At 46.3% G+C, this 15,556-nt stretch overlaps 1 protein-coding gene across 1 annotated transcript; it reads left to right on the top strand.

Annotated features, from left to right (window-relative positions):
* The first annotated feature begins 688 nt into the window (after positions 1 to 688).
* LOC130401610 (calcium/calmodulin-dependent protein kinase type 1-like) lies at positions 689 to 14,393 on the top strand. Its single transcript, XM_056605496.1, has 12 exons — positions 689 to 763; positions 1,711 to 1,828; positions 9,420 to 9,551; positions 10,599 to 10,673; positions 11,443 to 11,581; positions 11,664 to 11,790; positions 12,016 to 12,091; positions 12,183 to 12,295; positions 12,649 to 12,727; positions 13,013 to 13,100; positions 13,516 to 13,684; positions 14,290 to 14,393. The coding sequence occupies exons 2-12, from the start codon at positions 1,743 to 1,745 to the stop codon at positions 14,391 to 14,393; spliced, it is 1,188 nt and encodes a 395-aa protein (XP_056461471.1). The 5' UTR covers positions 689 to 763; positions 1,711 to 1,742.
* The last annotated feature ends 1,163 nt before the right edge of the window (positions 14,394 to 15,556 follow it).

Genomic DNA, 15,556 nt, shown 5'->3' with positions numbered 1-15,556 from the left:
CTGACGTCAAGATATTTAAATTGATCAAGTCATTAAGTTTTTATATAGATGGATGGATGGATGAATGGATATATATATATATATATCCATTCTATAGATAGATAGATAGACAGACAGACAGACAGACAGACAGACAGACAGACAGACAGACAGACAGACAGACAGACAGACAGACAGACAGACAGACAGACAGACAGACAGACAGACAGACAGACAGACAGACAGACAGACAGACAGATAGATAGATAGATAGATAGATAGATAGATAGATAGATAGATAGATAGATAGATAGATAGATAGATAGATAGATAGATAGATAGATTTTGTCCGTCAGAATGACAGTCAAATCAAATTTGCTCAGTCAAAAACAACAGCGATTACATTATAACGAGTAATTATCTGTGTTACATAATAGAAGATGCTGCCTCCCAATCATAGGCCACATAGGTTGCCCTACTACAACAGTCTTTGCCTTTTCCAAAGACACGCACCTCCAGAGACCAGCCCAATTATGTACCTTGACTGATGATTGGGTGACTGCTGGTGGCGGTGGTTGCAGCGGGATTTAGGGGCTGCTGTTTTTGGAGATTGCGCTAAGCTTGTGGACGTACGATTTCCCTGACGTAAAAAAAAAAGAAAAAGGATCTGCACCTATCCAGTGCTGCGCACCACTAGCACACCAACCTCACCAACCACCATACAGCACCACAGCGCAGAGCAGAGGGGGAAGCAGACCAAAACGTTTGACAGATCGTCATAAAGGTAGGTTTATGTTTGGGAACGGTATTTTGGGGTTTTTTGAACATATATTCACGGGCTGCTTTTGCATTAGGAAGAATCCCCTCATCGCCCGTTCTGCATGCTTGTCCTCCTTGGACGGAAGATCATAGCGACAGCATCCCTGCACGCTACACACAACCTCTCGGGCATCGCACATTGAACTGACGGGCAAGGCTCGTATACGTGCTTATGAATTGCAATTGTAGAGGGGCAATGACTTGATATCGGCTGTTTCCAACTCACAAAGGCACATCTGTACCTTAACCAGAGCTGCCCTATGCATTCAAGTCACTTGCACACAAGGAAATGTTGTGTGGGTCAAATCTTAAACTCAGCGATGCCCTTGTAAAACGATTTCTTTGAAGTCGAGCATTTTTTCTCCACTGGCCCATAATGTTGGCCGATATTGTAATAGTAACCTATAAAAAAGCGACAACATGAATCTTGAGACGAAAGCCTAATTTCATATGAACTGGTTTACTGAACGGATGCCTGTAGCCTACTATTTGAAATCCATCCTACAGATTGGAGAATCTTATTTCCTACTTCCCTGAGGTTAAAAGGAGATGTTTATGTCATATGTCTATGTTTCAACCTGTCATATTGTTCAGCTAGGCCTATTAATCAAACATTTTAAAATGCATAAATAGATATCTCTAACCCACAAGGGGCTTTATTATAGTAATGTCATCAGGAAGTAAACATCAAAAGCCAACATCACATACACATCATGTGTTTCAATTCTTACCCTATGTTCCCCAAATGCTGTTATTAGTGATTTCAACCTTCCCCCGTGCCCTCCAATATAGTTTGTTGACCAGTTTTATCAGGGACACTTTGGTTGGGTTTTTATGTGCTAACTCATGGATAGGAATCATAAAAGCCCAGTGACTCGGATCCTTTGTCTCACCCTTGCTCACTCTTTGCAGTTCTGGGGGCGACAGAACCACCACTTTATAGGATGCCTCTTGTAGAGGACGGCACTGGGTGGAAGAAGAAGACGACAGACATCAAAGAACATTATGATTTTAAGGAAGTGCTGGGGACGTGAGTAACTCGTTTGATGTTTTTTGTTTTCCCTTTTACTGTGTCACACCATGTTGGAAGTTTATCTGTGACAGTATAGAAAAAAAACGAAATAAGAAGCCAAACTCAGTTTTCAAAAGAAAAGAAAGGTCTGTCAATGAATACATCTATAGATACGACATAACTGTGTTACTAGTACAAACGCAGCTCTGGGTGACCGTCTTAACCCTGTCATCGACATTTCTGAACATCATTTCTTGCCCGGATGGGATGGAGACAAGGGGTCACCTACAAAATATAAAGGTGACCTACCGCACGCGTGGGGGCCCCTTGGAGACTTGCCCGTAAGACCATGGGGGCCACCTCTTGTATTCCAAGCAGAGTGTGTGTTCAGGTAGCTAAAATACCTCCTCAACACTGATTCATTACACCAAGGTGACATAGCGTGGAGCAGTTCAATAATGATTGCGTCATCTAATAGATTAAAACATTTTAGTCAAACACACCACATAACACTGAATGGTGTTGGATGGAAATACATCATTTCGAAGTTGCAATTTTGTTTGTTGTTTATAAACTGTACATGTTTGAAGAGTTTATAGCATGTGTTAAGCTACTGTTTTACCACTTGATTCACAGCCGGGAAAGCGGATGAATCTTCAAGCTCATGTTTTATTTGCTCTGGCGTATGTGTCTAGCCCCCCTCCAATTCAGTTCGTTTTCCAGCAGACCTGGCCTGGGTTGAGCCAATCACAGCCGTTTATCTCATATCAGATGGGTCTTTACAGCGGAGCGCCCTATTGGATCGCCGTGGAGGCATTTGCATTAACAACCATGGTGGCTGCCGCAGATGTGTCACACGTTTCTTTCCTCTGATTGGTTGTAGTTCTATCCAATTGCATCCAGAGGCAATTTGGTTTGCATCCCTTAATTATGCTGCTAAGAAATAAAAAAAATGAACTGAGAGGTTCCAGACTAATGCGCGTTTGTGAATGGGTCTGGTGATGTTAGCCTACCTGCATGACATAATTATATGAGCATTCAAATATTAGCGTAAAGTACAACCTTACGACATAGGAGTAGTGACATCTAATGGAGTTCAGGGGACTAGCCTGAACAGGATAGTTCTTTGCCTTATCAAACCTTCTGTTCCCTCCTGTCTTTGTGAGTAGCCAGACCTAGCAGAAGGCCGAATGAATGTGTTGACTGAAAGCTCCTTATGAGATTACCCAATAGCTTTATCCTACGACCCAGTGTCTTATAATTGATTTATGTTGAAATATTATCCAGGGATCCCACTAATCCTTGCTATTCCACCTCAGCCCAGTCACAGTAACAAAGTGTTCTCCAGGTAGCAGATCAATCCTAATATTAATACTGTCCCGGTATTTGTTTGACTTAAGTCCATGTTGCTTTTTACTGAAGCCTGTAAAGGTCATTCAGTCTGGGTTTTATCAACATTCATTTGTCACATCCACAATTATGCTAGTAGAAGTGCAGTTAAAATATGGCTTGCAAGGTTAACAAAAAATAATGATGAGTAAGAGAGAAAACGTTATGTCTGGTTTGTTCCATATCTTCGTCCCATTTCAGAGGTACAGGCTAAGGCTAATCAGGGGTTTAATATATAAAAACAAAAAATATTGTGCGCAATATCCAACTTTCAACTGTCAAAGCAGCCAGAACTAAACTACACTAACTTGTATCAATTAACCATGTAGAATTGACCTTTAACTAAAAACTAAAATGAGACAAGCTCAAGGAGAATCTAACAGTGTGTTGTTGAATCAATCTTTTAATTTCTGTCGCTTACTTTGCATCCCTTTCCCTTCTAGAATTATGAAAATGTAAGTACTACTTTAAGCAGAAAAAAACTAAATTCAGGCCAATATGCAAATCATTGTATCTCATTAGCTTTTGGTAAATGGGTGTTATGATCTAACCACATTGGTTTACAAAGAGTATCTTTGCAGAATGTTGGGAGGTAGGCTTAGGAAGATCTTGATGTTGGCTTCAATCCATCTCTTGTCTCAGGATAGTTTAAGGGCCCCAGCAGAGTGTTTAATGGATTGTAAGAGTAGAAGCAATGTGTTACGTTGGCTTAAGCAATCGATAGACGTAAATATGAGCATTTTATTAAAGTAATCTTGTTCTCAATGCGGTTTCTTGTATGCCTAAGCTTTTCCGTCCCTTGGGTTTTGAATTTTAAACTGAATTGTTCCACGCCGGGCACTATGATAATCAAATCCTTCATCTCAACGTACATTTTGATGTATCTGTATTATATTTAGCATCAATAAGTAGCCAAACCACCGCACCATTTCTTATTGTCAGCAAAATACTTTCAGGGTCCAAGCAGGGGAGTTGTTTCAGGACCTGTAAACAGGACCTCTCCCTATAGCTCCAAGGGTGTAGAGAGGCCTGAACATGGCTGTAGATCGAACACATTCACATATGTCGAACATTGTGATTCAATACCTACGTTTATAATTTCATAATACTGGGGGCGGGAGCTGGCCCACAAATCTTAATGGATGAATCCTAGTTACACAAATGCCAATGTAAACTAGAATTTATTTTTTCTGTATTAAGAAGTGGCCTGCTAATAACAGTAGCAGGGTGTGCTTAAGGGCTCCGGCGATGTTGGATATTTGCCCTTACTGGTTTCAACACAGAAATACAATAACACTGTTTTTGGCCCACACTTCCCACCCCACAATCACAATAACAATAGCTTTGTTATTTTCTTTTGAATCTTGATATATTTAACAACCGTCGGATATATTAGGATCAATTACACTAAAAGTAGGGATAGGGTGTCTGCGGTAAGTGCTGCACATGCACATGCACATGCACGCCCGCACACACACACACACACACACACACACACACACACACACACACACACACACACACACACACACACACACACACACACACACACACACACACACACACACACACACACACACACACACACACACACAGAGTCATAAAACGAATTAGGCGATAAGAAGGGTGCTTTGAGCTGGAAGTGTGCACCTGCAGGCAGCCAAATCAATCGAGTGATGGATGCTACTCTCCACCCGCGCGGGGTGGAAAGGCCCGCCCACTCTGCATTCTGCCGCACCAAGGAAATCATACACAGCAATTAGAATCCCAGCATACATGTCGTCCAACCCGCCAGCCGGAGACCCACCAGACTCGGTAGAGGGAGGGAAACATGTGATGTGTTCGCGTGGGTTTTGTCGTTATCGACATAACAGGGTGAAACATACCCAAGCATATTTTTACCGAGATTCTACCGGTGCATAGTTTCTAAACCAACCGTAGGTTTTTAAACACATTCGCCTCGTGGAGTAGGCACACTTTGGACTGAGACAAACCTTGGTCTTGCCGTGTCTAAAATGAGGACAAAACCTATGCACGCATCGCCAACACTGACTGGGTCGCATCGCTCCGGCTTCACACACAGAACCTCCCACTCCTCCCCCCCCCCCCCCCCCCTCACCCCCGGCAGACCCACAGAGGGTCTCTCTCCACTCCACTGCTCAGTCTCCAAGGAGAAACACGCCGCTGGATGCTTAATTACAACGTGTCTTGTGGCAACAGTGTGTGTGTCTGTGTGGGAGTGTGTGTGTGTGTGTGAGAGAGAGACTGGCGGTATGCGTGTGTGAGACTTGCAGTGCGTGTGTGTGTGTGCGTTTGCATGAAGATGATTTAGATGTGTTTGTGTACGTGTGTGCACTTGACTGAGTTGCGTGTGTTGCTGCTGTATGACCTCACTCGCAAACATGCTAGACATGCCCCCCTCCCCCTCTAGCTTATATTACTCACTGTCAGTCATCCTGTTACTCCGGCTGCCTATGCGAACCCCAGGCGCTGTGTCTTTTCATGCGCTGTGCATCATGGTTCACACTCAACGTCCCCGTCTTATACTTTAAAACAATAACAGTATCCTGTCAAAGATTATTGATCTCATAGATTGGTTATATGTGTTTGTGTGTGTGTGTGTGTGTATGTGTGGTTGTCTCCTTGGCCTTGTGACGGATGTGTGTACGGATGATTAGGGCTCTATGGATTCCTATTAATGATGGATAATAGAAGGTCAGAGAGGAGCTGACCTCCGGGGTCATTTCAATCAGCGCCGTCCGGCTCGGTGCAGAGTGGAGCAGCCGTGTCGTTAGGTTCTCCTCAGACCTCTTCAAAGGCAGCCGATTAAAAGCTGAGCGGCTTGGGCCAACGGAATGAGAGCCTTATCACGCTGACGCTCCTATCACGTGCAGCGGCCGCTTGGCTGAGCATGAGGACAGCGTTGGATGCACAGGCCCCAGGCCCGGTGGAACACTGCTACCAGGATGCGGAGCACGCGCCGTGATTGCGTGGGTTTTTGTATGAATGTATTTTAACAGCTTAATATTTTTGGATTCGTGGTTGAAAATGCAAAACCCGACAAAATTGGTGGTGAGGCCTCTTAGATGCCATCGAATACCCGGTTGCTTCTGGGTTGGGCCTTCTTCCATGGGTGGCGCTGTTGCAAATGGTCTGCAATCATACGATTTGAGTCGTTTGGAAAAAGCGTTTCGAGAAGCTTAACCTTCTCTCGGGCTCGGCCGACATCGGAGGCCAGAAGGAGCTCCACACGTCCACACACACCTCGCACACTTTTGCCGCGATGTCAAAGGGCCTCGAAAAACGCACTTCGAGGTCACCAAAAGGACGCAACGTGTGTCCGGAGCAGAGTGGAACGTTCACAAGCTGGAGACTGGCGATGACATAGGATTTTACTAGCCTGGGAACCAGGCGATTCTGAGAACTCATGTTTCATTTGTTCTGGCATATGCATCTGGCCTCCCTCCCGTTCAGCTGCTTATCTAAGACGGGGCAAATTTGTAACGATGACTTCACTGAGTAGTAGTTTCATAATCAACCAAGATGGCTGTTGCTGATGTGTTTCGGGCTTCTGATTAGTCTTAGTTCCTCCAATTGAGTCCGGGGTCATTGTGAACTACGTCCTTTGATAACACCCCTTAGAAATAAAAAATTAACTGAGAGGTTCCAGACTATTATCCCGACTCCTGAAGGCACGCGCCAACACGAAGAATGCACAAACGCACACCTCCCATGTTTTGATGCCAAAGTCCTTTTCCCCGCAGAGCACAAAGCCAGCAGCAGACAAAAAATGCTGACAATCCACTCCCATGTAGTGAGCGGACGTGGTTGTATTCTCTGGTGTCTACTCATGCTCCTTGGTTAACATGGGAGCAGATCTGTAAGTGTTTTCGAAGTGTTTTCGAGGAGCAGATTTTAAGTCCACCTCCGCTGTACGCTTTGCGCGCTGGTGGGAAAAGTGCTTGTTTGTGTGTTTGTGTGTGTGTGTGTGTGTGTGTGTGTGTGTGTGTGTGTGTGTGTGTGTGTGTGTGTGTGTGTGTGTGTGTGTGTGTGTGTGTGTGTGTGTGTGTGTGTGTGTGTGTGTGTTTGTGTGTGCGTGTCCGAGAGAGTGTTTGGCTCCACATTCTTTGCTGATAAGGAGCGTAATAATGAAGAAGTATTGATAGCGATTCAAAGCACAACAGGCATCGAGTGAGAATTCTGCTCCCTTATCCAACGGTGTCTCTAGACAGCAGGGCTGAGCTCACGGCTCCATAGGGGGAAAAAGCGCTTAAATATATGCCTGGAAAGAGTAGGTCTACCTTTTGGGCACTGTTATAGTGATCGATAATTCAAACAGGTAACCAGAAGTCTAGGCGGTTGACTGAGTTCAATATTCCAGTACGTCCCCTGGGCCCGTCTGCTAACCATTTCCACCCTGACCTTGCACCAAGGGGGTTTCGACAGCCAACCAGAACTCCAGCGTTTGCATTTCATTTGTGGGTCAAAAGAGGTCAAATGAGGAGCTCCTACACACAGGTTCCCATAGTTACATCCACAAACAAAGAATACAGCCATACTCTGAAGTACTAAATTGGTACACAGATGACATTTCATACCATACATGTATCATTGTATATGGTAATGTATCAAGATAATGGATTAAGCCCCCAGATGACAAAATATGATGTCACCTTCTATCCTAATAGATGGGTGCACCTCCAACTGCATCCTAGCGGGAAGGACGTTGACATTGAGCTTAAAACGTGTTTTGATGAACCACTTGGCTGTGTTTTATTTACACAGCAAAGTTAGTTCGTTTTATGCTTCATGTTTATCCTAAGAGCCGTCACACAAAGTTAGAGTATGCGTGACGCGTGAGTATGTTTACATTCTATAGACGTAGGCCCAAGACATGGGTCTTGTAACTTAATATAAAGGCTTTTAAACAGCAACAACGTTCAAGATATGAGAACACTCAAAGCTTACATACATGTGCATTTAGGTTATCTGTCCCTGTGAACCACACACGGAAGGCACACGCACACACACACACACACAAACACACACACACACAACTTACTCTGTGTCCCATCATCGCCAGCCCATAATCTATAATGCAGTCCAGCCGTCCTCAAAGCCACCACACTACATTTACTCAATCTATTATTGAATGGCTACCAAATGGTGCAGGCTATGGGTGTGCTGGGGTTGATACCGGCTCTCTCTATTTGTGGCCGTGTGACGGCTCACTCCTCAGGCCTTTTTTTTAGCCCTGAAAAGTCTGGGCGGCACTATGGTAATATCATCATGTTGAATTATTCATCGCAATACCTCCTTTAGAGTCATGACATACATACACACACACAAACACGCACACACATGCCCAGTCTCCATGAGAAATAGGAAATGGCGTCCATCATTACTTGCTAATTAAATCGTTCTTAGTTGCTTAGATTAAGTTTAAGCCTAGTTTAAATGTCGCTCTGTTAAAAGTGTCTGCCAATGTTGACTTAGTCACAATTTGTCATAGTTTCACGAATACATTGGCACCAGTTCTTGGCAAATGGTTTTCAAGAGCCCAGCATAAGTCTGAGATGCAGTGCACGATGTACATTAGTCACAACACTGTGGTCAGCCCAGAATATATCATAGGTTCAATGTCACTGCCGCAACTTAGCCAAAGTTAGAACATTCTGATCGTATATATCCTACACCTCACCTGAACACCTCCACCATCAATGTATGTTTAAAGGACTGTTCTCTCCATCTCTGTCTCTGCCTGTCTCTCTGTCTCCATCCATCTCTGTCCAACGTGTACACATGCCCCCTCATCAATCTCCCGTCCTCCACAACCCCCGAAACCTCAACCCCCTCCATCAACACCCCCAATACCACTCCCTCCACCACACCTCACAACCTCCACCACCACCCCCACCACCCACCAACGCCCCTATCACCCACCCCCACCCCAACAACCTCCCCCTCTTCCATCACCCACACCACCACTACCACCCCTTCCACCATCACCTCCCCCTCCCCAACCACTGCTACCACCACCACCACCGCCCCCTCCACCACCACCACCCCCTCCACCATCACCTCCCCCTCCACCACCCCAACCACTGCTACCACCACCACCACCGCCCCCACCCCACCACCAACACCCCCGCCTCCCCAAACCACCACCCCCTCCCCCCCCCCCCCCCCCCCCCCCCCCCCCCCGTTCCAACCACCCTAGGGGGGCGTTCTCCGAGGTGGTGCTGGCCGAGGAGAAGGGGACCCAGCGGCTGGTGGCCATCAAGTGCATCCCCAAGAAGGCGCTGGAGGGCAAGGAGAACAACATCGAGAACGAGATCGCCGTGCTGCACCGGTGAGGTCACCGCGTCCCGCCCTCAGCACCTGGCAGGGGGCCAGGGCCAATGTATAGCGACGCAACGCGCGGGCAATGTACAGATATGCACTGGGGGGTAGGAGGGGGGGGGGGGGATGGTTGATTAAATGCACAGTGTCAGTGGAAACAGTGGAACAGTGGCGTAAATGTCAGGAGTAAAGAAGATGGACCTATTTTTAGTGTCCTTGTTGCCAGGGCAACAGCTCACAGAGGCGGGAATGTGGTGTGGAGTTCCCTGCAGCAGTGGCGGGCGGGCTGAAGGAAGAGCGAGAGACGGTGGGGGAGAGGGGGGGGGGGGGGTCTGCGCACGAAGCGGATGATAAGGGGGGGTTGGTGACAAAGTTGAACATACTGAGACCCTTATTGTGGGGATTTATATCAAGAAGGAAAGACATACAGAGAGACAGACGTAGAGGCAAACACATTCAGACAGACCGACAGACAGCCATGTATAGTTGCTGAATAGCTTCATACAAACATACATACATTCATAGATACATTATACATATTGACCGACAAACACATGGAGAGAGAGCTCCTCAGTTGTGATTGTGTAATAAGTGAGAGACAAGGGTGTTATCAACTGTATTTCACTATCGATCTGCAGCGAAGAGGGCTTCCCTTGCCTGGGTTGTACAGCAGGAATAAATGGCTGTGTATCCATTCATACGGTCGTTGACTTGAGCCCTCCATGGGGTCTGAAACAGGCTTTTCCTTAAGCAGTGGATGACTGGGACTCTGGCCTCTCTCTCATCTGTTACCCACAAGTGTAGTGCGTCCATCCATCCTCAGAACTGAAACTACTGCTAGAATGCTGCTCCACATGGGCGTTAAGAATCAAACGTGGGTTGGATCTGAGTATCTGAACCGAGGGGGTTCGGAGGAAGAATGGGCACGGCTCATGATTGAAAAATCGACCACCTGGTGACAGAAATAAGGAGGCTTTCGAGAAGTGTGTTGGATGTCCCGGTGCTTTAGAATTTGAGAAAGATTTAATGTTATTTTGGGGTGGTCTATTCTCTATAGAATCCAGCACACCAATATTGTGTCCCTGGAAGACATCTACGAAAGCACCTCCCACCTTTATCTCGTCATGCAGCTGTAAGTTCCACCTCTGCAGCTGTTCTCTGCTGTTACACGTCTCGGCTGTTACACATCTCTGCTGTAAAACATAACACAACTCTGCTGTTACACCTCTCAGCTGTAACACATACGAAACTCTGCTGTTACACATCTCAGCTGTAACACATCTCTGCTGTAAAACATAACACAACTCTGCTGTTACACATCTCTGCTGTAAAACATAACACAACTCTGCTGTTACACATCTCTGCTGTAAAACATAACACAAATCTGCTGTTACACATCTCTGCTGTAAAACATAACACAACTCTGCTGTTACACATCTCTGCTGTAAAACATAACACAACTCTGCTGTTACACATCTCTGCTGTTACACATCTCTGCTGTAAAACATAACACAACTCTGCTGTTACACATCTCTGCTGTAAAACATAACACAACTCTGCTGTTACACATCTCTGCTGTAAAACATAACACAACTCTGCTGTTACACATCTCTGCTGTTACACATCTCTGCTGTTACATATCTCTGCTGTTACAAATCTCTGCTGTTACACATCTCAGCTGTTACACATCACTACTGTTACACATCTCTGCTGGTACATATCTCTGCTGTTACACATCTCTGCTGTTACACACCTCTGCTGTTACACATCTATGCTGTTACACATCTCTGCTGTTAAACATCTCTACTGTTACACATCTCAGCTGTGTATCTCTGCGATATACGAATGGTACCTGACTTATACCAATGAGTGAATGGCTAACAGAGTGTGGAACCTGGCAGTGTTTCAGGAGGCGAGCTGTTTGACCGGATCGTGGAGAAGGGCTTCTACACGGAGAGAGACGCCAGCCAGCTCATCCACCAGATCTTGGACGCAGTCAAATACTTGCATGATATGGGGATAGTCCACCGAGATCTGAAGGTAGAGCAGGTCATCATCGCTCTATCTCTTTTACTTTCACTGTCACTTTCTTTTACCGATATTTCATCTGTTTTCTGGTTAGCCGGAGAACCTGCTGTATTACAGCATGGATGAAGACTCCAAAATCATGATCAGTGACTTTGGCCTGTCCAAGATAGAGGGTTCTGGCAGTGTGATGTCCACAGCATGCGGTACTCCTGGATATGTAGGTAAGACAGGTCAACGGCAGCTTCAACTCTCGCCCGTCAAGTCTTGGATATTTCGCTCTCTGCTCTCCTTTACCCTGGATTGTTCTCTTATTGCTGTGAAGCCTGTACTTCATAAGTACTCTAACGGGTTGTTTAGTGTAACCTTGCTGAGTGCCATGAGTACATTATAATAGAATGTTGGTTTTCTCTGTGTGAATAGGTTTTTTTGTGTGAATTTCATTTCAGCACCAGAGGTTCTGGCTCAGAAGCCCTACAGCAAAGCAGTGGATTGCTGGTCTATAGGAGTGATCTCTTATATTCTGTGAGTAGGGTTTTGACTACTTTATTGACACGTTAAGTGATTAATTTGATGTTTGTCATGTTGAATATACCTTCCGTTGACTCCCACACAGACTATGTGGATATCCTCCGTTTTATGATGAGAACGATGCAAAGCTGTTTGAGCAGATCCTCAAAGCGGAGTACGAGTTTGACTCTCCTTACTGGGATGACATCTCAGATTCAGGTAAGAAGTACATCGAACAACACCGTAGTATACGTAAGCTTTTAACTGGGTTAGATTAGGAAAAGGAAATGTGACTGAGATAACGAGTGGATTATTATACCAAAAGGTCTTTTTTTTGCTAGCTTTGTTTTTCCACCTGAATAATCCACTTACATCTATCCAACAACATCTTATCCTTCCTGGTAAAATAATAAAATAAAAATGATACATAAATATGAGGATCCTAACTAAATACTCTTTGTTCTGGTAGCTGTTAAGTCATGATGGTTAAAACATTCATAAAAGGGTTGTGAGAGATGGATTATTAGTCGCTGTATACGTGGAAAATGTAATCAATAGTTTTGCCTTTGCAGCCAAAGACTTTATTTGTCACCTGATGGAGAAAGAGCCTTCGAAGAGATATACGTGTGAGCTGGCCCTTCAACACCCTTGGTAGAACACACACACACACACACACACACACACACACACACACATGCACACACACACACACACACACACACACACACACACACACACACACACACACACACACACACACACACACACACACACACACACACACACACACACACACACACACACACACACACACACACACACACACCTCAATCATTTGTATCCATTTCTCACACACTTCCGCATTATGTTTCTGTGAGTTGGGTTTGTGGTGCTGTCCCCTTTGATTTGGTTGTGATGTTGTGGGGGCTTCGGCAGGATCTGTGGGGACACCGCGCTGGACAAGAACATCCACGAGTCCGTCAGCGCTCAGATCAAAAAGAACTTTGCTAAAAGCAAGTGGAAGGTGGGTGCCTTTTAAAGAGACCATAAGCTATGAGACACACAAACAAACATCTGACGTGAGGGAAAGGTCCATTTGGTCAGGGCAAGTTCATTTATATAGCAGCCACACAATGGCCATTTAGGATGCTTTACAAAGACATGAATCAGATTTAGAAATGACTAAAGCGCAGTCTATGAAAGAATAAAGTCAAAGATAAATGTAGTCTAAAAGGAAGTGGACAAAGATGCCAGTGCAGACATAACGTTTCATTCAAAAGCAGAACCCTGAATTACTTCTGAGTATGTCGTGTTGCGGTACAGGCTCAGATGGTCTTAAACCTTTGTGACAGGATCCGGTCATCTGAGTCTCTCTCTCTCTCCCTCTCCCTCTCTCTCTCTCTCTCTCTCTCTCTCTCTCTCTCTGTCCTCCCCCCCAGCAAGCCTTCAATGCCACGGCGGTGGTAAGGCACATGCGGCGGCTGCAGCTGACCACCAACGTGGACGGGCCCAGTCAGACCACGCCCACCAGCCCCTGCCACGCCCTCATGCTGCCCCAGGAGGAGGAGGATGAAGAGGAAGATGTAGTCCACGCAGAGCAAGAGAGTTGTGAGTCTCCTTTTGTATTGAGTCTTTTATGAAGGGTTTTGTTTCTAGGGAGGAATCTCATTAGTGGGCAGGTTGGGTTAGGAGGCCTACAGGCAGAGGGCATAGAGTTGGGTTTGAACCTAGAACCCTTTGACCGGGGGCCAGGTCAAATACCCTGACCGCCTATGTATGCAACATGACTCACAGACACAGAAGCACACACACACACACACACACACTTTTCCTTTGTTGATAGTCCCTCATCTCTCTCTCTCTCTCTCTCTCTCTCTCTCTCTCAATCTCTCTCTCTCTCTCTCTCTCTCTCTCTCTCTCTCTCTCTCTCTCTCTCTCTCTCTGTCTCTCTGTCCCCCCTCCCTTTTCCCTCTCTGTATCTCTCTCCCTCCCTCCCCCTCTCTCGCTCCCTCCCTCTTCTCTCCCTCCCTCCCCCTCTCTCTCTCTCCCACCCTCCCCCTCACTCTCTCCCTCCCTCTCTCTTTTCATCCCCCTCTCTCTCTCTCTCCCCCCTCCCCCTCTCTCTCCCTCCCTCTCTCTCTTCATCCCCCTCTCTCTCTCTCTCTCTCTCTCCCCCCTCCCCCTCTCTCCCCCTCCCTCCCTCCCTCCTCCAGTGTCCCACTACGAGGACGGTCGCCGTGGTAGCGCGGATGGCAGCGTGGACCGGGACAGTCTGAGAAGCTGTACCTACTGCTGCCGGCCGGCCAGCCGCGTCTGAGACCCCCCCCCCCTCCCCCCCCCCCCCCCCCCCTCCCTCCCTGGCCTCCCGTCCCATCGCCGACACCCTTCCTGCCCACCATGACGGTACTGAGCTACAACGCAGCGCCCAGTGCCAGATAATCCCCCTATCCCCCCAACGCGGGCGCAGCCCAGCAGCTCTATGCTAAAGTGTGCTTAGGAGCAGGCTTGTCCAAAAAAACCCTCCTCGCAAAAACGTCCGGGCAACATGAACATCTGTTCCATGCTGAATTAATATTAACAAGTCATTGAGAGTACATAGATGGTATCCCGATCGGAACATTAAGCTGAGTTTGTCGCGTCCGTGGTTGACCCCGCCTCACACAAAGTCTGGCCTAAATAGCCACCGCTGATGTGAGGTTTTTCCCCCATTTTCTTTCTTCCACACAATAGTTCTTTCATGTCCTGTATGAGTTCCATCCAACTCTATTCATGTTGGCTCCGCGCGCAGCTGACCGGAGGCTCTGCTCCGAACGTGACAGACTGCCCGGGCCTTAACCAAACCGACTCAGTCAGACTCAGAGTCTTCCTGTGTAGGCGACAGAAGTATCGCGGCCATGTTGGATTAGGTTAACGTCACTTGCCCCTTTTTTTCCCCCTCTTGTGTTATACTGAAGATTTTATAATCCGCTTAGCCCTTTGTTGTTTTAATCTGTGCAACTCAGCAGACATGTTGGAAAGTTGAAATTACGAGGAACGCTTCGGACTGGGTTTGTGAGGAGAGCTTCCGCCTACGCCAAGTGACTGCATGCTTCAGTAGGGGTGGGGAGGGGGTAGCAACTTTTATAAATATCAAAAGGGATGTAACGTTTTTATTTTCATTTTGGCAGAGGCTCAAACTAAGATCCGAATGGACCTCAGAGTGCGAGAATGAGTCTGATGGTGGCTAGATGACTCGGTCACGGAGACTGGCCCATGAGACCGCGTGGTAACTCTTAATATAACGATCAGTCACGAGTCATCTATAAGCCTTTGGTTAACTGAACTAATCATCAACAAATCATTGTTACTAACTATGTTAAACAGCCCCTATTTTACCACCAGCTGTATTTAGCCTTTGCAAGTCATGTTGAAATTGACCCTCTAGTGACATCAAAAGTGGGATTATCCAACCCAGATATTGGACATGAGCACTTATTGGTC

Source organism: Gadus chalcogrammus, chromosome 13, assembly GCF_026213295.1.
Source record: "Gadus chalcogrammus isolate NIFS_2021 chromosome 13, NIFS_Gcha_1.0, whole genome shotgun sequence".
Classification (NCBI taxonomy): Eukaryota; Metazoa; Chordata; class Actinopteri; order Gadiformes; family Gadidae; genus Gadus; species Gadus chalcogrammus.
This window is presented reverse-complemented; position numbering and strand designations above follow the sequence as displayed.